The sequence below is a fragment of the Delphinapterus leucas genome, chromosome 11, assembly GCF_059928025.1.
Source record: "Delphinapterus leucas isolate spDelLeu-1000000601 "Yukka" chromosome 11, BTC_Dleu_Yukka2, whole genome shotgun sequence".
NCBI classification, from domain to species: domain Eukaryota; kingdom Metazoa; phylum Chordata; class Mammalia; order Artiodactyla; family Monodontidae; genus Delphinapterus; species Delphinapterus leucas.
The window spans coordinates 77128534-77153953 of NC_143139.1; the positions used below are offsets into that span (position 1 = coordinate 77128534).

Below are 25420 nucleotides of genomic sequence, written 5' to 3' on the forward strand. Positions count from 1 at the left end.
AATTTCCAATATAGTCAAGAGTTATATGAGGAACTATTCATGGGAAAATAACTTCTCAAAACAAATTAGCAATGTTAAGAAATTTTTAAGAAAAAATTTCCAAAGCTAGAGATTTTTCACACAGGAATTAGGCCTCCATGTGTCTATTGGACCAAGTGCAGAGCACAAGGGGATCATTTGGTGAATGATCCCACCTTTAAGTATAACCCATTTTTCATGTTTATATATCCATTAAAAAAAAACACTGAAAATCATACTCTTTGCAGAGACATAAATGGGTGTATATTTTGTAAACCTACCGTTTTTCAGCAATTCAGTTTAATATGATGTTAATAATTACCATATAAGTAAACTTCTTGGATGGTAATTCAATTCACTTCCATTTCTTTTTTTACTGTTTCCTCTACTTCAACCTTTTCTTTTGTTAAGTCTTAATATCTTGCCCAAATATAATTAAAATAAAGTAACACTAAAAGCATTTTAACTGCCAATGAGTAATGAAACTTGTGAAAACTTGCAGGTACAAAGGAGTGCATGAGAAAAATGAATATGCATTCAGACACATAATTGTTTCCCAACAGGTTTGTTCAAGTTCACAATTATAAAAACTGAAAACAGAACTTTAAAAAGTTAGTTGTAAAAATGTCTATTTTAAGTGTCTTTCTAGGAGCTTGTTCAGTTAGAACAGTTTTAAACACTGATCATGACGTTCTTTACCCATTGCTGTGCAAAATTCTACTGTAGCAGACATCTTCTGCAGAATGCCCAAGAAGAAATATTATCCTTTTAATAACTCTTTATTATGAAGATAGAAAGTTTAAAGACTTTGGAAATACAGATATAAAGGCTCTATGTTTCAGAAATCATCTGGGTATACTACACATACATGAGATTAATGCATTTTAGAAAATTTCTCTCTTCACATATGTGTGAATTTTAAAATATAATCATGTATTAGAAAGCACATACATGTATATACATGTTAATTTAAATATATTTAAGTTAATTACGCTGAACATATTGAGGGACAGGGAAAGATGTAAAAGTGGATAGTCCCAGACTTCAAGAAAATATTAGCAGATACTTACAATGTGCAAAAGTTTTAACACGTCCACAAACCTGTAAAAAACAGCAATGAGACATGTTTTAAATGAGTCAATGGGGAAACAAATAGTCTTCTGAATTGGAAACTGGATACCTACACTTTCTCTGAGCTCATGATCTCCTTGGCAATATGATGGACTTTACTTTTCATTCCAGTATCTTCACCCTGTGATAAGAGTGCATTAAGAAAACATGAACTCATAAAAGGATAATGAAGATCAGCTTGGAGCTAGTTAGATGTACATTCAAGCTCTGATACTTATAGGTTTCAATTAGAACACATTTCATACTATATAATGTCTCAGATGGCAAACGTGGAGGTTTAGATGTGGTTATTAAACCACGATACACGATTTGCTGAGAGCAATCGGTAATCCTCACCATTATCAACAGTGGACTGATAAGACTGCCCCAGGAGCCCCAGAGCCCTGGTGGGGCATACTGTCAATGGTTCAAAACTGAAGCCACATTCTGCAGCCACTGAAGCCTACAGATATCACGTGATGTGAGTTCCTGGGGTGCACACAAGTAATTTAAGATTAGGAAAGATTCAATAGGCATGTATAAGAGCACTTCACCCTTAGTAAAGCCACTCTAAATCAGGCAACTTAAGTGCCATCTGAAAATTGCTCTTCACAGTCTATACCACACACATGCCAATAGCCACAGGCACTCTCAACTTACTTAAAATCCCTTTTAGAAATATGCTCTTACAGTCAAGGCAGTTTTATTCTAAAGAGCTGAAAAGAATTTATTTTAATATGTATTGTATGGTGTGAAAATTAAAAGCTCTAGCAGGGACAAAAAATGTACACTTTTGAAACAAAGAGAGGTGATTATGAATGAGGTCTCAATATTTATGCGAGATTATTGTTGTAGTTGTTTTCATTTAAATACTGATAGAGCTGGCTTTGACTCCAGGGCAGCAGAGGAAAGAAGAGTTTCTCTCCATTTCTATTCTGGTGAAAGATCTGAACACTACATTTACAGAGTGAAGGGCAAGAGAGTAAACAAGGAACAAGCAGTCATAAAATTTCAGGTATTACATGTAAGGTGAAAATTATGACTGCTGCCATTAGAAGGAAAGTGCACTGATGTTTCTGTTGAAGAAATGTCAGATCTGGTTTTAGAAAGAGGCCTCTACACTCATGCTGGCATTGGCAACACCAGGACCCAGTTATTTTGTGCTGCACAGAGTGCAGTTGGACAAGGCAATGTCACAATAAGGGTAAAAAGTGACCATGACAGTCCAGTAGTCAGTCACTAATAAAATGACAGGAAAAAAATAATGGTAGTGACTAATTCTTATTTATTTATTTAGGAAGTGAACTCTCAGATTATCTCAAAGTTTTACCCAATGTTTAAGTCTCTAAAAATAATAATAGTAACAGTGTGAAATAGTCTTCTTTTCTAAACTGAAATCATGGCTAGGATGCTAGCACATCTGCTTACCTGAGCATCAAGGAAAGGACTATCTTATTTCTTTCTTTCTTTTTTTTTTTGGTATCCATTTGCTTCCTCACACTGTCAGTCTTTCCCCATCCCCACCAGGATAGAACAGTGCTGCGTGTGGTGGCCAGGGGGGTGCCCCCGCTCAGACAGCCCGTCAAGGGAACCTGCTGCAGGGAGCCAGGCTGACCGAGAGCCTCTAGCTGTTGCACATTCAGAGTCACCACAGCAAGAACATCAGGCCACGAGTCCCGCAGGCTGCCCCCAGCAAGGATGACCAGGAAAGGGTACTAGAGCCAGGCCCCCCTGCCTGATGCAGACCCCTTAGCAGCCTGATCAAGACTTTCTAAGAACTGCCTTGGCCTGAGGCTGCTCTTCCCCCAGTCCCTCCTCCCCTCTCTCCTAGCACAGGCCACACCTGCAGGGAAGTCAAAGGCTTTTCCTACCACTCCTGCTTCCTCCCTCCCTCTGTCCCTCTTTCCCCTAACAGGCAATTGCCCCAGTAAGTCTCCTGCAAGTCCTGCTGCTGGTCTAACCTTCTTGGCATCTATGCCTAGAACACTGTCGGCAGTCAACAACTACTGTGTGAACAAACAAACCTCTAGAAAGAGTGAGGCTGTGGAAAGTACATGAACTTTAAGTTGCAAGGATAGAAGTTTGGGTTTCTGCTCTGCCATACGTTATTTGTAACCTTAGGAAAGTTTCTGAGACCTGAGCCACAGCTTCATCATCTGTAAAATGAAGATAATACCACCTCTGGCAAGGGTTGTCAGGATTAAACAAAAGAGTTTACCTAAGTTCCCTAACAAAAGGTCTCATTAACAACTGTGAGCTCATTCTGCTCCTACCATTTAATGTAGCTACTTCTAAGAATCCTTTACCTTTCCCCTTCACCAAACTAAATACAGCCCCAAATAATCCTATACACCCACTAGTGAATCCCTTGTTCAATTGAGCCTAACTGACGAATAAACTTTATTTTCATTCTTGACTTGCCTAGGAGGCTTAGTGTTTATTTTACTAGATTTTAGAAAGTGAAATCTCATTAGAGATAGGTATCTTAATACCCTGAAACTTAAGCTATTTCCCTAAAGCTTTAAGTAGAACATGCTTTAAAACAAACATACCAATATAAAATCTGAAACTGCAGTTCAGTACCAACTTCTTATGCCTGAGATTTTTAGAGCCCCTTTAAAAAATTTTTTAGGGGGACTTCCCTGGTGGTCCAGTGGTTAAGAATCCACCTTCCAATGCAGGGGACATGGGTTCCATCCCTGGTGGGAACTAAGATCCCACATGGCGCAGGGCAACTAAGCCCCAGGGCAACTAAGCCCCAGCACCGCAACTAGAAAGCCCACCTCGTGCCTCAACTACAGAGCCCACGTGCTCTGGAGCTTGCACACGGCAACTAGAGAGGAGCCCATGCACTGCAAGGAAAGATCCCACATGCCACAGCTAAGACCTGACGCAGCCAAAAATAAATAAATAAATAAAATTTTTTAGGACTTCCCTGGCAGTCCAGCGGTTAAGACTCCGTGCTTCCACTGCAGGGTATACAGGATCCATCCCTGGGCGGGAGCTAAGATCCCACATGCTGTGTGTCCTGGCTCAGCCAAAGAAAAAAAATTTTTTTTTAAGTTTGTAGCCTTCTGGATTATGGTGTTTTCCAAGAAGATACGGCACACAGTGACTTTGTGTAGACTTCAATGTAGCAGTTTTTAGAAAAAGACTTAAGCATGATAATGTATGCACTTGAATATGCATCCTATTGTAAAAAGCCTCCAGGCGGATAAACTAAATTATTAGTGGTAGTCACTCACAGCGGGGGGGGGGGGGGGGGGGGGGGGCAGGATTAGGAGGTGTGAGGATGAGGGAATCTTTTGTATGCTTCAGTTTTTACAGGATTGGCTACGTAAGTTGCAGGTCTGATGCAAAGTGAAATGAAGGCATCCTGTTCAAAATTATTAAGCATATCAAGATTGTGACAGTAGAGCATTAAACGAAGTGAGGGCCCTGTGTGACTGTACAGGTTGCTGGCTCATGACGCTGCCCCCAAGCCTTTATAATTTTTATTAACCTAATTTTTTATTGAGGTAGAGTTGATTTACAATATTATATTAGCTTCAGGTGTACAACACAGTGATTCAAAATTTTTACAGATTATACTCAATTTAAAGGAATTATAAAATATTGGCTATATCCCCTGTGCTGTGCAATATATCCTTGTAGCTTATTTATTTTGTACATAGTAGTTTGTGCCTCTTAATCCCCTACCCCTATCTTGCCTTACTTCATTATCTGCAAAAAAAATTGTTTTTACCTGCTTCCAGAATTTCAGTGTCAGAACCAATGTATAAAAATAGATGCAGTTTAATGAAAGGATGCTCAACATCACTAATCATTAGAGAAATGCAAATCAAAACTACAATGAGGTATCACCTCACACCAGTCAGAATGGCCATCATCAAAAAATCTACAAACAATAAATGCTGGAGAGGGTGTGGAGAAAAGGGAACCCTCTTACACTGTTGGTGGGAATGTAAATTGATACAGCCACTATGGAGAACAGTATGGAGGTTCCTTAAAAAACTAAAAATAGAATTACCATATGACCCAGCAATCCCACTACTGGGCGTATACCCCGAGAAAACCATAATTCAAAAAGAGTCATATACCACAATGTTCACTGCAGCACTATTTACAATAGCCAGGACACGGAAGCAACCTAAGTGTCCATCAACAGATGAATGGATAAAGAAGATGTGGCACATATATACAATGGAATATTACTCAGCCATAAAAAGAAATGAAATTGAGTTGTTTGTAGTGAGGTGGATGGACCTAGAGCCTGTCATACAGAGTGAAGTAAGTCAGAAAGAGAAAAACAAATACTGTATGCTAACACATATATATGGAATCTTAAAAAAAAAAAGGTTCTGAAGAACCTAGGGGCAGGACAGGAATAAAGATGCAGATGTAAAGAATGGACTTGAGGACACGGGGAGGGGGAAGGGTAAACTGGGACGAAGTGAGAGAGTGGCATTGACATATATACACTACCAAACATGAAACAGATAGCTAGTGGGAAGCAGCCGCATAGCACAGGGAGATCAGCTCGGTGCTTTGTGTCCACCTAGAGGGCTGGGATAGGGAGGGTGAGAAGGAGATGCAAGAGGCAGGAGATATGGGGATATATGTATATGTATAGCTGACTCCCTTTGTTATAAAGCAGAAACTAACACACCACTGTAAAGCATTATACTCCAATAAAGATGTTAAAAAAAAAAAAGAATAAAGCATTTGATGGCCTTCAGTCACTCATTGCTACGTACTGTATATACCTACTGACCAAAGCCAGAAACCTGGACTCTACTTTCTTCTCCACACTCTATGATCACAATTAAGTTATCAAGCCCTGTTGATTTGTGCTTCTGAATATTTTATTAATCCTTTCCTCTCCTTCCATATTGCCTCCTTATTTCTTGCCTACATTACTGCAGTAACCTAGGAAGTGGCTTCCTTGCTCTAGATTTACCCCACTGTAACCCATTCTCTCCACTGCCACCAGAGTACTAGTTCTAAAATGCAAATATAATCACATTAGTTCTCAGGATGAGCTACATTAGCAGCTCCCTATCACCTATGGGCAACAAAGACTGAACTTTCTTTGCTATGTTTAGAAGACACTCCACAATATGTCTAGTTATCTTCACTAGTTTCATTCCTACTCCTCCACACTGTGTATCCAGCCAAATTGCAACCACGTTGCAACTCCAAGTGTGCTCTGCCCTTACATGTCTGTCCTTCTGCTTCAACATCCCTCCTCACCACCTCCCCCTCTCCCAAAGATTTCTGCTTGTCATATTTCAACTCATCCTTTAAGGTGACAGGCACTCAAAGGATTCCTCCTTTATGAAGGCTGCCTTGATATTCTCTCCCTACCATCCCCAAATGACAAGATTATTCCCTCTTTTTTTTTTTTTTTAATTTTTTTTGGCCACACCGCTCAGCATGCAGGATCTTAGTTCCCCAACCAGGGATTGAAACCGCGCCCCTTGCAGTGGAAGTGCAGAGTCTTTAACTGCTGGACTGCCAGGGAAGTCCCAAGATTATTCTCTTATTAGTGGAGAACTTTTAGGGCTTAACCCAGTGGATTGCATTTATTTGCTGACACGTCTGGATTCTCTCTAGTCTGTGATCTTATTCACCCTTGCCCCCTTCTGTGCAGAGCGCAGCGCCTGGTTCACTATGCACTTAAGATGCCTGAATAAGCAAGTGTACAAGGGTGGCTGCCACCTTCTCAGAATCTAAGACCAGAGCACATTGCTTTTGAATATGTGTTGAGTAACATGAATATGTAAACTGAAACAAACAAAAAGCTCATTATAGCTATTTCATCATGTAAAAGGGTAGGGTGTTGGACTAGACGATTAAGGCCTTTTGCAATTCTAAAATTCTAGGAGTCTGTGTATTCTATTGTCTACTTTACCTTTTAAAGTAGGAAGACTACAGAGCTAAAGAGGGACAGTCACTATCAGAAAATGATTCAATGGATTACAATCATTTTCAAAATAGAAAGTCAAAGATAACCAAAAACCAAAACAAGATAAAAAGCTCTATATTAACTTCAACTTGTAAGAACAACGATTCTGACCCAAGTCAAACAATGATGTAAAACTGCGAGAGAGAGGCTTTATTTGGTATCTTAACTTTTCAGTTAATGAAAGTCCTCACTTAAATTACAATGCATTTCAAAGGAGACTGCCTGTTAAATAAATGCATCTGCCTAAAGTATACAGTCATGGAAGTTGAAACATGGACCACAAATGAAATTACTTTGTCAAGGCCATAAAATAATTCAAACAAATTCCAAAACAGAACCTTTGATCTGAAATCCAGTTTTATGTTCCGATCTCCTGATAACAGCCCAGACCCAGCTTTGTAAATTCTTAACTCTGTTCTCCTCTTTTCGTATTTGTTCATTACAAGTAAAATTCAGTGAAATTTATCCATTACTTTTAAACAGAATTCATAAAAGGCCTCTGCTATATTACTCAAGAGTTCTACTAAAAAGCAAAAAACTGAACAACCAGATCCGCCTGAGAAACACCTCCTTATCATTAAATTATCCTCAAAATGAGGTGACACATGATTAACTTCTAAAAAACAATATTCTCTTAGGTTTTCGCCTCTCTTTGTGAGTGTATATATCAGATGAGCTATTTTACAAAGAAAATTTGGGCGTAAAAAAGGCAGGGAAGTCAATATTTAGGAGGAGTGAACAGTGGTGAATATTCTAACCACAATGAAGCAGAATGAATAGATCTCATTTTTAAACAATCATTTATTAAGCACTGAAAGTAAAGACCAAAAAATATAATACTAAAAACCTGGAGAAAAAAAAAAAATTAGCGTGGCTATTCATCCCCACCCCAAACATGTTCCATCAACATCAGTCAGATTCTGGGGACTTCCCTGGTGGTCCAGTGGCTAAGACTCTGTGCTCCCAATGCAGGGGGCCCGGGTTCAATTCCTGGTCAGGGAACTAGATCCTGCATGCTGCAACTAGGAGCCTACATGCTGCAACAAAAGATCCCGCAGGCTGCAACTAAAGATCCCGCAGGGTGCAACTAAAAGATCCACGCACCACAACTAAAGTTCCCGCATGCCTCAACTAAAGATCCCACGTGCTGCAACTAAGACCAGGCGCAGCCAAATAAATAAATAAATATTTAAAAACAAACAAACAAACAAAATCATTCAGATTCTGGGACTTACACCAAGTTATTAGCAGAGACAGATTTTGGTTAAAAACCTCACTTCAGGAGGTTCCAAGGCAAGTTACTTAACCTGTCTTTAAAACTCCTTTTCTTCATGTGAAAAGGAGAAAAACAGTACATATGTTAGATCTATATCCTAGGATGATTTTGAAGATTCAATGTAATAACCTGCACATAGATAAGCACAGACACACAGGTGTGGTGCAGGGGTAATTTTCTTCCTTTAATGGTGGTACTTTTATCTTTCCAGGAATAACTTTCTGAACATCAGCTTGCTTTTCCTTCACAAAGTTAAGACAAGGGCACAGCAGCACATGTTCTTTCTTTTCTCCTCCTACTAAGACTGAGTCTGGCACTTTCATGAGGGAATGTTACTGGCATCTAGACATATGTCAGTAATATGCCCATTATATGTCCATGGAATATGGTGCCTGTTATGGTTTGAATTATGTCCCTCCAAAATAAATGTTCAAGTCTTAACCCCCAGGACCTCAGAATGTGACCTTATTTGGAAACAGGGCTGTTTCAGATGTAATCAGTAAGTTAAAATGAGGTCATATTGTACTATGGTGGGCACCTAATCTAATCTGATTGTTGTCCTTATAAGAAGAGGAGACACAGACACATACAGATGAAGGGAGCACACCACGTGACGATGGAGGCAGAGGCTGAAGTGCTGTGGCTATAAGCCAAGGAACTCCAAGGATTGCCGGCAAACTACAAGGAAGAGGAAAGAAAAGTTTCTCCCTTACAGGTTTCAGAGAGAGCATGGCCTTGCCGACATGTTGATTTTGGAATTCTGATCTCCAGAACTGTTAAACAATAAATTTCTGTTTTCAAGCCACTGGGTTTGTGGTAGTTTGTGACGACTTCCCTAGGAAACTAATACAACCTACCACAAACACAATTATAGAAGTATATTATACATGTTTTTTTTTTTTTAATTTATTTATTTTATTTATTTTTGCCTGCATTAGGTCTTCATTGTTGTCCAAGGGCTTTCTCTAGTTGCAGCGAGCGGGGGCTACTCTTGGTTGTGGTGTGCAGGCTTCTCATTGCAGTGGCTTCTCTTATTGCGGAGCACGGGCTCTAGGGTGCATGGGCTTCAGCAGTTGTGGCACGCAGGCTCAGTAGTTGTGGCTCGTGGGCTCTAGAGTGCAGGCTCAGTAGTTGTGGCGCACGGGCTTAGTTGCTCTGCAGCATGTGGGATCTTCCTGGACCAGGGCTCAAACCCGTGTCCCCTGCATTGGCAGGCAGATTCTTAACCACTGCGCCACCAGGGAAGCCCTATACATGTTTAATGTGCATAAACTTTCTTGACTTACGAAGTGTTTTGGCAACTATTATCCTGTTCGAGCCTCAGAACAACATTACCGTCCCATTGTATAAACTGAGAAATTGAAAATCAAAGAAGTTACAAAAGAAGGTCTCTTCCTATGCTTCTACACCAAAGACTTCTTCTTTTAGAAACTGCTATCACCTTCTTGCCTTGAGTTATTAGTTGGCTAAAGCCACATTTGTGGCCCATCCTGGGCTGATGTACATAGGACTACATGATATGCATGACTCTGTACTAATCTTCCACTTAGCACTATCATTTTCCCTTTATCAGGATTTTTAATTTTCTTTAACACCTTTATTGAGATACAATTTGCATTCCACACAATATATCTTTGCACTTCTAAAACGTATAATTCAATGGTTTTTAATATATTCAGGGTTGTGCAACCATCACTGCAATTTAACTTCAGAACATTTAGAACAGAGATTTTATGCCTATCATGTTAATAAATATTACTTCTGAGTGTCCTGAGAGGCCAACAAACGCAAAAGTAGAAATATTTAAATACCAACAACATACTTGTTTATCTTCCAGCAGGTCAGGCTCCCCTTTACTAGAAGCAGAGCTGACATTGTCTTCATCAGAACTGTTGATGACTTCCTCTTCATCTGAAGGAAGGTCACTAAGATGAAGGTCCAGATCATTGGGTCCCTCCTGGGATGCTCCAGAACTGCTGCAATACAGAGCATCTCATTAGTCACCTTTGAGAACAAGGAATGCTACCAAAAACAAACTGTGTGGTGTAAGCAAGGCACATCTAAGGGATTTGGAGGGATAAAAAGAGTCAGATCAACAAAACTCTCCCTTCCCTTTCCCTATCTCAGTTGTCCAAAACCCAAATTACTTTTGGGTTTAAAATGGATCATCTTGAAAAACATCCATTTTTACAAGAAACTAGTGAATGTAACATAAAAGAAGCAGACTCACAGATACAGAGAACAAACTAGTGGTTACTAGTGGCAGGGGGCAGGTACAATATATTGGGTGTTAAATAGACTCAAATGTATTATACAACATGCGGAATATAGCCAAATGTTTTGTAGTAACTGTAGATGGAAAGTGACCTTTAAAAATTATATAAATTTTAAAAATTAAAAAAAACCAACATGTATTTCTGTGATAGGAAGGTGGGTAAGGAGCAAGTTTCCCAGCTGCCCCCATCCTATCCCTTAACTCTAGACAATCAGGTCTCTACCAGCACAAACCAAAAAGCCTCACAGGAGGTGAGCTGGGTTACCAACCATGTTCATGTTCCAACATTAGAAGAGGTGCTGCTTCTTTGGGCCTCAGTGGTTTGCTTTTGTTTTTTTTTTTAAAGCAAGTAACAAATCTACAAGGACTGGGAGGTAATGATGATGATCATAATGTACTATTGTGGACATGTGCCCATGCCCATCTCTCTGGTTATCACCAATTGCCTTTCATGTAACCACATCACAAGACATGGGAAGGAATGAGGATGGGCACAAATTCTCCAGTTTACTCCAGACCTGCTAAATCAGAAACCCTAGAGGTGCAGGACCCCTAAGTGATACAGGCTAAAGTTTGAAAACCCCTGTACCAGGCCATTTACCAACTGCTTCTCGCCAGCCTGTCATCAACAACATTTCTCAGATCTAACATTTTTTAGATCTCTTGAATCTAAAAGCCACTGTTGCAGTCCAATCTGTGGGGGGAAATTCCATAGGAAAGTTCCCAAGAAAGGCAACAGAAATAATTCTTTCTAGCTTTAGTTGTAAAGAGTCAGGAACAAATTGTCTGTAGCAACTGCTTTCCTGTCTGCAGTCAACAAGAATACCTGCAGAGGACTTCCCTGGTGGCGCCGTGGTTAATAATCCACCTGCCAATGCAGGAGACACAGGTTTGAGCCCTGGGCCGGGAAGATCCCACATGCTGTGGAGCAGCGAAGCCCATGTGCCACAACTACTGAGCCTGCGTTGTACAGCCCGTGAGCCACAACTACTGAGCCCACGTGCCACAACTGCTGAAGCCCACGTGCCTAGAGCCCGTGCTCCACGACAATGAGAAGCCCGCGCACTGCAACGAATAGTATCCCCCGCTTGTCGAAACTAGAGAAAGCCCGTTTGCAGCAACAAAGACCCAATGCAGCCAAAAATAAAGAAAGAAAGAATACCTGCAGAATAGAAGAGTCAGGAAAAGATCCACAGAAAATCGTCAGGGGAAATACTCAGGCAGAATAAAGAGACAGTTGCATTTCACTCTAGCAGGTTCCTTTCTCAGGTCATGGGCAGGTCACTCAACTGCCAAGCTTCCTACAAGTTATGAGAATTTCTACTGGGAATCTTAAAAGCTGAAGATAAATTTTCTTCCAGTTCCTGATTACACATTGTAGGATACAGACTTGCCTCAGAAGCCATTCCGGGAGCCTGACAGTTACACAAACTAGTTGGATGGAGGCAGAATGCCAAAAGGAACACTTCCTTCTGGTAAAGATGGGGTTTCCTATTACTCAGTGGCTGGGGGCCTCAGGGAATCATATCACAGCCTCAATTAGGTGGGTGCATATCTTATCATAGCTCCCCATGACATGGAGAAGACTCACCCCTGGGGTGGGGTGGGGGGGTGGAGAACAGAAGCTTTCTAGTCAAATCACTGGCAAGATTCGCTTGTCTCTGGGTTCAGGGATAGGAGCCCAACCCAGCTGGGAAATTAGTTGATTTAGATGACTGACAGTAAATGAGAGTTAGGATGTACAGACTGCAGGATCCATCCATATAAACAGAAGAAAATATACCTTCAACCTGTTTTCATCTTAATTCTTTACCTCTTCAACTCTAAAGAGATACTCTGAAACTCTGCTACTCAAAACATATTCAATCTATTAGCAGCTTCGGCATCACCAGGAAGCTTTTTAGAAAAATAAAACTTCAGTCCCTGTCCCACCCCACTGAATCAGAATCTGGTTGTAACAAAACGCCAGTAATTCGATTTTTTGGATCAGCCCATCTGTGAGCTCTTTTGGACTCAACAGTGTAAAAATTTCGAATAATCAGTAATAGGGCTGTCGCACCTGTGAGGAAATGTAGGTTTATTTTGTCTAAAGAGCGCTGAGAGGTGTTTCCTGGATCAACATTCGGAGAGCTATTATTAAGAAGATAGTAACCAGTTAGTTGCCACATCCATTTAGGGATATAAATGTTTACAAAAGTTAACAGTTAAGAACGAGGGGACAAATAAATAAATAAGCTTTAAATATTAAAAACATGGATCAAAACATACCGCCATAAAACTTTGGGAGATTTTAGTTCTGAAAATCGCTTACCTACAGAAAACCTTCCCTGACTGCCCCCTCCCTATCACAAATTAGTTTACCTGGCTTTTCTCAATCCTACGTGATCTTACTCAGTGGTATATTTGTTTCTCTCATGAAAATGTAAACTCCCAAGGACAAGGAAATTCTCTTTTTCAGTTGAATCCCCAGCATACTACTTGATATGTAATAGGCACACAACAAATTTTTACTGAATGAACAAAATGATATTAGAAACCAATGTGTATTATATTTCAGAACTTCCAATAGTATATATGGTAGTGGTGATCACAAAGAAGGGTTTGGGGGGGAATAATGGAAAAACTGTATGGTTTAAAGGAGAAGGGACATCTGGACATCATAATCAATGGTGTAGAAGTGGGAATGTTGGTATTCACAAAACAAAACAAAACATTTTGGCTACAAGCGGAATCTCCTGTAAGTAATTAATGGAAAACAAGCTTGGAGAAGACGACAGGTGCCAGGCTGTCAAGGAGCATGAACAATAGCTAAGGAGTTTATACTCATCTTGTAGGCCTTCAACAAGGAGACTCCAATCTTCCAGTAGACCTCAAAGATTTCCTTACTATACCTCCAAGCTTGTCACTACCATACTTCTTTCTTGTTAGTGCCAACAGAGATGAGAAGGGCACCTCCTCGGTCAGTCAAGCTTTGTAAGCACAGCACCTTCCACCCCACCCCCCACCAACCAGAGGAAAGGATATCCTTGTTTATTAGCATCAGTGAGATCACCTTGATGATCTCACAGCTTAAGTGGAAGCTAAAGGAGCTCCCCACATACCTGAATGGTAAACAGTAGAAACCAATTATGATTTCTCAAGCTTAGGAGGGAGGAAAGTGAGTACAGCAAAATGCGGTTTTAAGAGTATTAATCTTATAACCCAAAACCAATGAACTACGGGTGAAATGGAGGTAGGCACAGTGACAGAAGTGGAGGAAGATCTAGGAGTTAATTTCAATAGTGCAGGCAGCCTGCGCCAGGGTGGCTACATCAGGAATTGAGAGGAAGGGTTGTATGTAAGAAGAAGAAAAATCACCAGAGCTAGGGTAAAGAGGAGGGGGAGAAACTCGAGTCTTCCTTCGAGGTTTCGTGAACAGTCACCAGCAAAATGAGGGTGACATCAATCGAAACAGAAATATGTCAACAAAGGATCTGATTTTAAAGGAAAGATAATGGGGTCAGCAACAAAATCAGGAAAGACAGTACCTAGTATCCACATACATGTTCACCTCTAAATAATTAAACAGAAAAAACCTGTTGATTAATCTATTTTCCCATATAACCGTGAACCGCTTTCTAAGCCATCTAATAATTTTAGATTCCTGATAATGAAACATGGATTCTTTACCTATGCCGCTCCTCCGTTCCTTACACTTCCTTCCCACTGTCAGAAGATAAATCCTAATACAGTCTACTTTTAGGGTTAAAGGAACAGGACATAGTGTTTCCTGCACACTTTCCTGCCTAGTTATTACATAATTTGATAAATGAAGTAGAGGACAGTAACCTGCAACAACAACCAGAAAGAGCCAAAACCGGGTTCTCCTTCCCCAGCCGATCCTTTCCAAGTCAGATTTGCTTCTAACAGGGAAGAAGCCTGGTTTCCAGAAAATACTATTTTTTCCAAGTACACGGGGATAAAAACAGAGACAAGTAAAGCCAGAAGTAAATTTCTACTCATTAGGCAACTGTTCCTTCAATTCCACATGCCAAGGATCCTTGCATTTGGAGTGATGATTATTTACTGCCATCACTTTTAAAAAAAATTACTTATGTTATTTTCTTTTTCAAAAGATTTAGTTTTATTTATTTTTGGCTGCATTGGGTCTTCCCTGCTGCGCACGGGCTTTCTCTAGTTGCAGCGAGAGGGGGCTACTCATCGTTGCGGTGCACGGGCCTCTCATCGCGGTGGCTTCTCTTGTTGCAGAGCGCGGGTTCTAGGCGCACGGGCTTTAGTACTTGCGGCACATGGGCTCAGTAGTTGTGGCATGCAGGCTCAGCTGCTCTGTGGCATGTGGGATATTCCCAGACCAGGGATCAAACCAATGTCCCCCGCACTGCCAGGCCGATTCCCAACCACTGCGCCACCAGGGAAGTCCCAAAAATTACTTATGTTATTTTCTATATATAAACAGCACATCTTACACTGGAAGTACATCAATTTCTATTTCAGGTAAGATGTCACATCAAGGATGATCTCATTTTCAAAAGAAACTGTCTTTTAAAAAATAATCCATTTCCTCGAAGAGTTTTTAGGAACATAAAACCTGCACAGTGCCAAGCCAGGCATAAAAGTTGCCAGGTTCAACTTGTGAAACTCTATTAAATTAAAGAGTCCAGCAAGGGGAGGAAAGAGGCCAAGGATGGCACAAAAAGGAAAAGGGGAGCAAAGTTAACTGAAGAATGCGTTCAAAGCACTGAAGCCTGTTCTCAGTTGTTGACAAATCCAGTTATCTTTTTCCTCTCTTGCCTGTGATTTTATTCTGAGCTCCATTTAATTCCTCCCAAATGTGAAGAAAGAAGTTCATTCCAGTATTCTCACCTTCAAAGTTTCCTTCTCATTTCCAAGTCACAACATATAAATCTAAACTCTGGCATCTCTCTCCACCTCTTCTTTCTACTCCTGGACCAAACTGAACAGAACCTGCTAGTCCTCAGGATGTCAAAATTCTTTTGCAAATGCTGTCTCATTATGACTTGGTGATTACATGTTTCCTTTGGCTGCTTTCATGTTTATCACAGAATGAGTGGGAAAAACTACCAAGGAAAACTTGAAGGATGAACAACACTCCATGGAAAAATTAGCAAAAAAATTTAAAAATAAGTTCTGTATTATAATATGCCAAGTATATAAAATAGGTTTACAATTTTCACTGGAAAATTGTTTCTGTTTAGTTTCCCCAGAAAACTTTTTACTCTTTTACTTCAATTCCCTTATGGAACTGCAGATTCCAGTGTCAGGTTGAAAACCATGCAACAAATCAACAAAAAACAATTTAAAAACCATTCCTCTTCTTATTTTCAGGTCCTCTTCTCAATTATGCAGTACATGTGGAATTTTCTCTACCCCCTACTCACATGATTTTCCTAGGAACTACCCCTAAAATAAGCAAGTTTTCTCTCTACTTCTTTCAGGAAACATGGCACAACTTGGGAATCAGCCCTACACAGGCATTTTCATCCTCTAATAAAGCGAGACTCATATATTCATGTCATGTTTTTACGTTTTCCAAACGCAGGATCTTGCATAATTATTACTATTAATTTTTAATTTATTTTTACTTTATTTTATTCTTGGCTGCGTTGGGTCTTCGTTGCTGCACATGGGCTTTCTCTAGTTGTGGCAAGCGGTGGCTTCTCTTGTTGTGGAACACGGGCTCTAGGCACACGGGCTTCAGTAGTTGTGGTACGCAGGCTCAGCAGTTGTGGCTCGCGGGCTCTAGAGCGCAGGCTCAGTTGTGGTGCACAGGCTTAGTTGTTCCGCGGCATGTGGGATCTCCCCGGACCAGGGCTCAAACCCGTGTCCCCTGCATTGGCAGGGGGATTCTTAACCACTGCGCCACCAGGGAAGCGCACATAATTATTTTAAGTCCATGCAGAGCCAGGGTGACAGAACATAAAAGCCAAGAAATAACACAGAGTCTGAAACAAACTTATCTGACTTCAACAAAAATCAGGTTTATCAAGTGTGACCCTCTGTGCTGAGAGGTAAACCAAATCATCTGATAGGTCTTCTCCATTACTAGCTGCTTTGACTAAAAATAAACACTGATGCTTCCATAATATGTAAGACTATAGATGGCTGATGTTATGACAGCTGAAGAGCAGAAATCCCCACCCCCCTTCCCCTCCACCCCCTCACCCCAGTATCTTAGAGTGCCTAAAGTTTAGGGCAAACTTTAATTTAAAAAATTAATGATTTTATTATCTTGATTTCAGTAAAAAAAATATATAATTTAATGTATATTAACTTTTTGGACTTAAACATTTTGATTAATAACCACAGAATAGGGACTTCCCTGACTGTCCAGTGGTTAAGACTTCGCCTTCCAATGCAGGGTGTACAGGTTCGATCCCTGGTCAGGGAGCTAAGATCCCACATGCCCCACGGCCAAACAATCAAAACATAAAACAGAAGCAATATTGTAACAAATTCAAAGACTTTAAAAAAAATGGTTCACACTAAAAAAAAAAAAAAAATCTAAAAAAAAAACCACACACAATACAAATAAATAAAATCACTAAAATAAGGGATAGCACAGCAGGAATTTGTTACCAAAAATAAGTGTAAAAACAAAAACTTGCAGTGTAAAATGTACACAATTAGTGTTTTTACTCATTGGTTCATTAATTTTAGAGGTGTTAACCACCAAGCCTTTAAAACTAGCAAGCTGCAGTTCTATGGCTTCAAAAAAAGGAAACACAGAAAAATATCCAGTATCCCCTGAAATATAGACTAGAGGATTATTTTAAAACTGGCTTTGGAAAAAAACAAAACAAAACAAATAAAAACACCACCTCCAACAACAAAAAACCTGGTTTTGGGTGACTCTGTAGGAAGGAAAACCAGGCTTTAGTGATGAACTTTGAAAAACAGGCCTGCTTAATTTTACAGGGGCAACTTCTACCCTTATAAATACCATTACCAGCCCCTTCCCCAGAAATGCATTTATTACTAGGATTCTTAAAATTGTACTCTACTGACAAAAACAAAATCAGGATAAGTACCTGAGGCTGCTATTTAAAATAGTCATCGAAGAAAAACTCTGAAAACTGGTTAAAAACCAAATGGAATTCAAAATTCCTTAAAGTAGAAGAGAACCTACCCAGATGTTCACACCCACTTTATGTAAGCAGATTTTAGAGTCAGTAAGGTTTAAGGACAAATAAGCAGTTTTAAAAGGAGTTTCCATCAATGGCCATTAATAGGAGACTGGTTAAATAAATTGGGCACATCCATACAATGAATTACTAAACAGCTGTTTAAAAAATGAAATAGGTCTATGTACAATGATACAGGTTGCTCTCCAAGAATACTGCTAGATTAAAAAGAAGTCAAGGCACACAGCAGTGTGTATCCATCAGTGTGTATCCATGCATATGTGTGCATGTGTGTATATACATATATATGTATGCATATAAAATATAGACACACAGGCAGGCAAACACAAATATGCTGATAGATATCTCTAGAAAGAGTCAGAAGAAACTGATGACAATGGTTGCCTCTGAGACCATGGTCTGAGATAAGACAGAGACTTCATTATTTACACTTTGGTGCTTTTACAATGAAAACATTTCTATTTACTTTTTCAAAGACAACACACACACACACACACACACACACATCCCACAAACTCAGACACTTTGAAAAGTTTTATAAAAGATGGTTCAGAGCACCAATTCTTTAGAGATAGCTTATTTCTTCACAGGGAGATGAGAATTATATTTAGAAAAAAGAAAGAAAGAAAGAAAGAAAAAGAAGTAAGGAAGAAAAAGAGAAACTCCTGTTCCTTTCTCCCCACACCCCAGGTTTAGATTTCTGCACTTTTTTTTTTTTTTTTTTTTTAACCGTGCCACAGTGCTGTCAGGGTTGTAGGAGAATTCCTGGCCTGGATCCTAATTCCCCAACCAGATATCGAACCCGTGTCCTCTGCAGTGGAAGCACAGAGTCTTAACCACTGGACCGCCAGGGAAGTCCCAGGTGTCTGCACATATTCAAGACTGCCTTTATTTTTTCCCTTTTAACTACTTCTTACATGGGAAAGTTACATAGACTATGCCTTCCCTTACAGCCTGTAGGGGCTTATTTAGGAAAGCCGTTAGCATGAGTCTCTAGATAATAGGTAGGAGGACTGACCTTCTGCCTAGCCAGTTGACAGCTTTAAAAAGAGAAAAAGATGTTGTAAAGGGATTGTTCAACAGTCTGTAGGGGCCACAGAGTAACCACACAACTGTTGAGGAGACCACAGTAAACAGCACCATGCTATTAGGCATCTCCCGCAGTGCTGTCTGGATTGTGGCAGAACTCCTGGCCTGTAAGGATCATGCCCTCCAGGGTTCCTGGTCCAATCTTAAGGACAAAGAAGGAGCCCAAGGCCAATCACAATCCAACAGACCCTCCTGCCCCTCAGGCTCAGCTGGGAGGTGTCTGGTTAGAGCCTGAGCTGTTCCTAGCCACAGTGGAATAAATTGTTATAAACATGCCTACTGAAACAAGGACTAGCTAAAATAAGTACCAAACATTTAATTACCAGCAATTTTGCTTTCTTAGGGGGGTTGAGGAATGATTCTTTAAAATGCTCTTCAAGAAATATAGATAGAAATTTGTAATACAAATAGAAAAGCATTCTACTGAGCTAAGAATTGCCTCCAAGTAAAATGTATAGCAGGTTCCCAATACACTTTTCTCATTGTGGCAAAGATGGTATTTATTTTGTTGAAAAATTTTTAAAATGTTTAAATAAAGTTAGAGATATTGACCCAACATCATTTCTTCTCTTTACCTCCTCATTATGTAATGTGTAACTCATTAGTACCAGACGAAATAAAGGCCACTAGAAATAATGAGGTTGGGATGAATACATGCAGACACTTCATATTTAGACACACACACACACACATTTATTGTACCTATATACATATATTTTCACATATATATTTTATAATATTTAATATATATAAAACTACTATGCCATTTATTTCAATAAATATTTACTGTGGACTTATTATGCATCATTTTTTAGGGGTTGGATGAAGATAATCTAATAGAATTAGTCATAGATAATGTTCAAACTGTAAATGCTATTGGTTGCTTTTCTTTTCACCTGCTAATTGAAACTTTCTTAAACTGATAAAGGCAAAAGGAATCAGTATAACCACAGTAAATAGGGTAAAGGCAGGGACCATTTTCTAAAAAGAGAACATCTAAAAGTAAGTGTATGCTAAATGCTAAGGGCAGTGCACAGGCACTAAGGGCTACAGAACCAGAGAAAGAAGTAGCCCATGCAGACTGGGGCAGTCAGAGACATGGCAGGGTACAGGCACTTGGGAGAGAGGACTCCAGTGAATGAAAGGAGGAGCAAAGGCCTCCTAAGTGGGAGAGGACTGGAGGGGAAATACTGTGAGCAAAGGCTTGGAGGTAGGAATGGAAGTGATGTGGAGGGTGATGAGGGGCGAGAGGTGAGTGCATTTCTGTATGATGAGAAGTTGGAGATTCACTAGTTAGAAAGAGGTTCCTACTGCTAACATGGCTGGCAAGCAGGCAAGACAGAAGAGACATCATCCATCCATGAAGGGAGCTGGGGATCCAAACCCAACCCCTCCCCTTGGCTTTATCAAGTTCTAACACTAGAGCAGGGAACCTAGCGGGGGAGTCAGGCTAGGGTAGTGAGAGTGGGTGGCAAGTAGGACGAGATGAACAGCTCCCCCTCTGACTACCATCTCTAAGAGAGTGGCCATGTGTTTTTGTGTCAATCATTGTGTCAATCATCACACACCACATTGCTTCTGCTAATGTCTCTTCATCATAATCCTGAGTCACTGAAAAGGTGGTGAGACTTTTGGAAAATATGACCAGGCCCTCTGCCCATGCTCTTGATTGTGACTCGGTATGAAACCACTATGGTGTTCTGCCTTGACATCTGGGGAAAACCAAGAGGGCCCAAAGGGCCTAACTACAAGCTGCTCTTCCCGCTCTGCTCCCTCAGATAAGGTCCCCCAACCTTCCTTACCACAGGGACTGCTCTGGCTTATCCCTGAGTAGAGGATTTTAATTCCTTGCCAATGTGTGGGATTAGTCAAACTAGTCAATCGCATCCTCCCCTGGAAACCAAGGGTCACCTCACCCTCTTGATACTACAAAGTCGGCCTACTACAGCCCCTGGTGGTTCCCTATGTCCCCAAGTGCAACTTCCATGTGGCCCTGTGTGGCATGCTATGTCCTCCTCCCCTAAGGTGCGTGTGACTGACAAACTGCTATCAATCTCATCTGTCCAGCGTCATGTGTTTCACCATCCTCGACCCTCCCTCACCAACAGAGTGAATAGGACATAATTAAAACAACCACCAAAGAGGGTGCCATTTTCTGGGATCCTTAAGTACAAAGCAGGTGCACTGGTGGTTTCTAATAGGATTATCCTGAGAAATCATATCGAAGGGTATATGAACTTAGCTTCATGAATACCTAATTATACTTTGCATATACATCTAAACAGACTCTGCCTGGATAAACTCAAGCCATTCTCAAGTTAAAGGTATTACTGTTATGTGTTACAGAAATATGACATAGTCCATGTTACACAAAATTAAATGTTACATTACATACAGACTCCACTATAATAAAATAGTGGGGAATTAACAAGTAAACCAGTAGTTAAACCAAATGGACATCTGCTTAGAGTCCTAGATCTTATTTTATCCAAGCCTACTTGAATGTTCCCATTTTCTAACAGGAACCACAACCTGTAATTCGGATTTCCCACTGACATGGGGGAAAAAGATAGTAGGCTTCTTGGGAGCCCATAAGTAGCTAGAGAGGGGAAGGTTAAACTATCGCTCATGAATAAATCAGTCCATTTCCTTATTTAAAACCATATGTGGGAACTTCCCTGGTGGCACAGTGGTTAAGAATCTGCCTGCCAGTGCAGGGGACACGGGTTTGAGCCCTGGTCCAGGAAAATCTCACATGCCGCAGAGCAACTAAGCCCGGGCATCACAACTACCAAGCCTGCACTCTAGAGCCCGTGAGCCACAACTACTGAGCCCAAGCGCCACAACTACTGAAGCCCACGCGCTCTAGGGCCCATGCTCCACAGAAAGAGAAGCCACCGCAATGAGAAGCCTGTGCACTGCAACGAAGAGTAGCCCCCACTTGCCACAACTAGAGAAAGCCCGCGCGCAGCAACGAAGACCCAACGCAGCCAAAAAATAAATAAATACATTTAAAATAAATAAATAAATAAAACCATACATGAACAATTCTATTTACCAGTTCTCTTCCTCAGGCACTACCCACAAAATAACTGTCTTAAAGGTATACTCTATACCGTTATGAATCATCAACAACCGCAAAGACCCATATGGAACCCATTTCTTTCTCAGAGTACACTGGGAATACACGTCCATTTTTCCAAGACTGAGAGGCTGCAGACAGCATCAGGAAAGGACATGCGTTTTGTCCTCCACTCTTAGCATCAGTGTATCTTTCCACTAGTTACACTGTTGACCAGCTCCTTGCTTGTCTTTAGCTGCCTTGATTGGAAAAAAAAATCACAACATTTCTATCAAACTTGTTACCCAATCTTCTAATGCCAGAGTCAGAGAATACAGAAGGAAGTAAAAATAAACATGCATTCAAGAAGGGAAGTAAAAATAAACATGCATTCAAGAAGTGAGATAAACAGATTCACTTCTAACAGGGTCACAAACATTTCATCATAGTTTCATACACTTCTAGAAGTAGATACTAGAAATGCTCTGCTTTGGAGCAAAACTGCCTGTTTGAATCTTAGCTCAGCCACCTACTAGCTAAGTGAAACTGACTCTTAACCTCACTATGCCTTCATTTCCTCATCCATAAAATGGGGATAATCATAATGCCTACCTGACAGGATTAAATGAATTAATACAAATAATGCTCTAACAATGCCTGAGACATAGAAAGCTCACTTGCCGTGTGTACTCTTTCTCCTCATATGTATATTTAGGGGGTCATCTCTAATATTAAAAAAAAAAATTAGTATTCTAGACACTTAAAAGTCTAGACCTGTAGCAAAAAGGACAGCAGAGAGAAGCTTCTGCATTATCAGTCATGTGAAACAGCTCATCACCAGTGCACACTTCTGAGTAAAGAACTCCTCCAGTGCACACTTCTGAGTAAAGAACTCCTGCAGTGAGATCATGTGAGCTGTGGTTTTGCAGGTCGCTCCTGGGCTTCCATGTTTAATTTCACTGCTTCTTTGTGGTAGCTTACTACCTGTACAGTTAAGATCCAAAGCTCAGAATAATAATGGTTTCACGCCTATCACAATACAGTCTCCTGTTTATAAAAGAATTTCCATCACCAACATAAATGACTTAAAGGTATCCTGCTAGGTCTCAAAATACTTTTTAAAGTATCTTTCTAAAAGCTAGCTTTGGACTTCCCAGGTGGTCCAGTGGTTAAGACTCTGCGCTTCCACTGCTGGAGGCATGGGTTCGATCCCTGGTCGGGGAACTAAGATCCCACATGCCACGCGGCCAAACAAATAAACAAATAGCTTCATCCCTCTTTCGTACATAATGATCACAATGATGACAACCTCAAAGACCAAACAGGCTGAAATGGCCTATGAATGACATCAGAAGCAAGTGTCACTTATGGAATGAAGTTGCTGATTTCTTTGCTAATATGAACTTCACTTCGCAATGTAAAGCCAAGTACCTGTACAGACTTTCATATGGGACTAAATAGCAGAAAGAGTCTAGTAGACAGCCCTTCAAAACACTGATCCTCTGCTCTGAGCCATTAGCTAAAAGCACAAAAAAAGAAGAGAGGAGGGAAGTAAGGAGAAATTAAGATACCAGGAAAGAGGGGAAGAGGAGAAAAATAAGGAGCAGGTTAGAAAGACAAAGTGTCATCCGCTCTTCCATCTATGATGGGTGTTACCCTGGCCATTTACTGAGCTCCTGGTGGGTTAGGCTTGGTTTTAGGTACTGAGGTGACAGGCAAGAAGGAAGACACTGTTCCCACCAAGGGGGAAATAGGACTGACAGCCTCTGCCTTTCTCACATACCTCCAAGATAACAATAGCCTCCTAGGGACAGAGATGAACTACCCCTAAACTTTCCATTTATCCTAAAACTTTCCATATTAAAAAGCAAACAAACAAACAAAACCCTTTTCTCTCAATTGGAATGTAGGGGGACAATGAGAGGGAAAGGAGGGAGCATTTTACTTCTCACTTTATGTACATTTGACTTTTTTTTTTTTAAAGGAGTCTATATAACTTTTATAATTAAAAAATAATAATATGTAAAGGATTGAAAACCCCCATTCTCCCTTCTCCAAGCTTACTTATCTGAATTATTTCAAGCATTCCTCATAAACAGTATTTTTTTTTTAATACTTAGGAAGGAAAGGTCAAAGGCAAGAGAAAGGATGGACTGGAGGCAGTCATCCTCATCTGGACCTCCACCAAAATGCAAAAAAAAATCAGACCATGCTGACGTGGATTACGGCAATGATTTTTAGTGTGTTTCCTGTAGACAGCTTATAAATGAACACACTTCTAACCTTCTATAGTGTCTAGTGTTTCCCTATCAGGGAAAAAGATAAGTTCCCTGTAAGGCAAACCCAGGGAAGAAAGAATGTTTTTACCTTAGCATCAGGTAAGTATAGTGAAATGGAGGCTTCTATAAACTCCAACACCTCTGTTCATACTCAGATTTTATTCATGGATCCACCCCACAGAGCTTTTCCATTAGTGGAAAGGCCAGCAGAAATATTTACTGGGGCCAAAATTTCAATGAGTAGGCAGAGAAGACATTAATTTCCTACCATCGAGGGCCAGTCTAATGAAGCCACATTCCAGAAAATGGCTAAGATCTCATTTTAGCCTACAGTATGAACGCATCAATAGTTATTCAAGTAACTGGGTATAAAAACATACTTAAAGTCATTTTACCATCAAAAAAACTCTTGAACCTATTAGAGCTGATGTATTTTCTTACTTTTATAGAATTTAAATTTTGTCCTACAAAAAGATTTCATGCATTTTTATTAAGATGAAAACCCATTTCTTTGATAGTCATAGAAAACTTTAACCCTCTACATCTTTATTTTACATTCTTCACTAAAACCTTCATATCAGTTTTCATTTTAAGAGTTCTTTTTATACTCCCTCAAATATGGTTCCCAGCACATAGTCAACGTGCAGTAAGTACCTGTTAACTAGAAACAGTATGTAATACATTGAGGAAAGATGTAATCTATTAAATAGCTTTCACAGGTTATCTGTGCAAATCCATAAGCATATTTTACCTAGCTTCTTAACAGCTAAGACATGGGATTTTACCTGTTACAGAGTGAGAATTCTAAAAGATAAAGGTAAGGAGTTTTCTTAAGTTAATACTTTTCTAAAAGATTTCATAACTTTCTTAGGTAAGACTCTTACATCTTTCCCATCTGGATACCCAACTAGTCCATACTGGGATTCATAACACACTTTATTTGGAGACAGTGGAGCAAAGAGTCTGAAATAATATATTCCAGCAGACAGATGTTCAAATCCTGAGACAATTTTATGAATAATTCACCTTACAAGGGAAAACATCCTTTCTGTAGCTAAGCCATTTGAGCATTTCCCCATATATATCAAAATAAAAACTGCATCAAAAAATATACAAATTGGGGCTTCCCTGGAGGCGCAGTGGTTGAGAATCTGCCTGCCAATGCAGGGGACACGGGTTCG

At 40.1% G+C, this 25420-nt stretch overlaps 1 protein-coding gene across 2 annotated transcripts in view; it reads right to left on the reverse strand.

The window, feature by feature from the left end:
* Positions 1–25420, reverse strand: part of FGD6 (FYVE, RhoGEF and PH domain containing 6) — a 107186-nt gene that overhangs the window by 58252 nt on the left and 23514 nt on the right. The window contains exons 3-5 of one of the 2 annotated variants that reach the window (XM_022562397.3): positions 10195–10345; positions 1203–1270; positions 1089–1119 (exon numbers count right to left, since the gene is read on the reverse strand). In XM_022562397.3, the coding sequence (XP_022418105.1) occupies positions 1089–1119; positions 1203–1270; positions 10195–10345 (250 nt within the window). Of the gene's footprint in view, positions 1–1088; positions 1120–1202; positions 1271–10194; positions 10349–25420 lie in introns of both variants that reach the window. The other variant, XM_022562396.3, reaches the window with a different exon arrangement.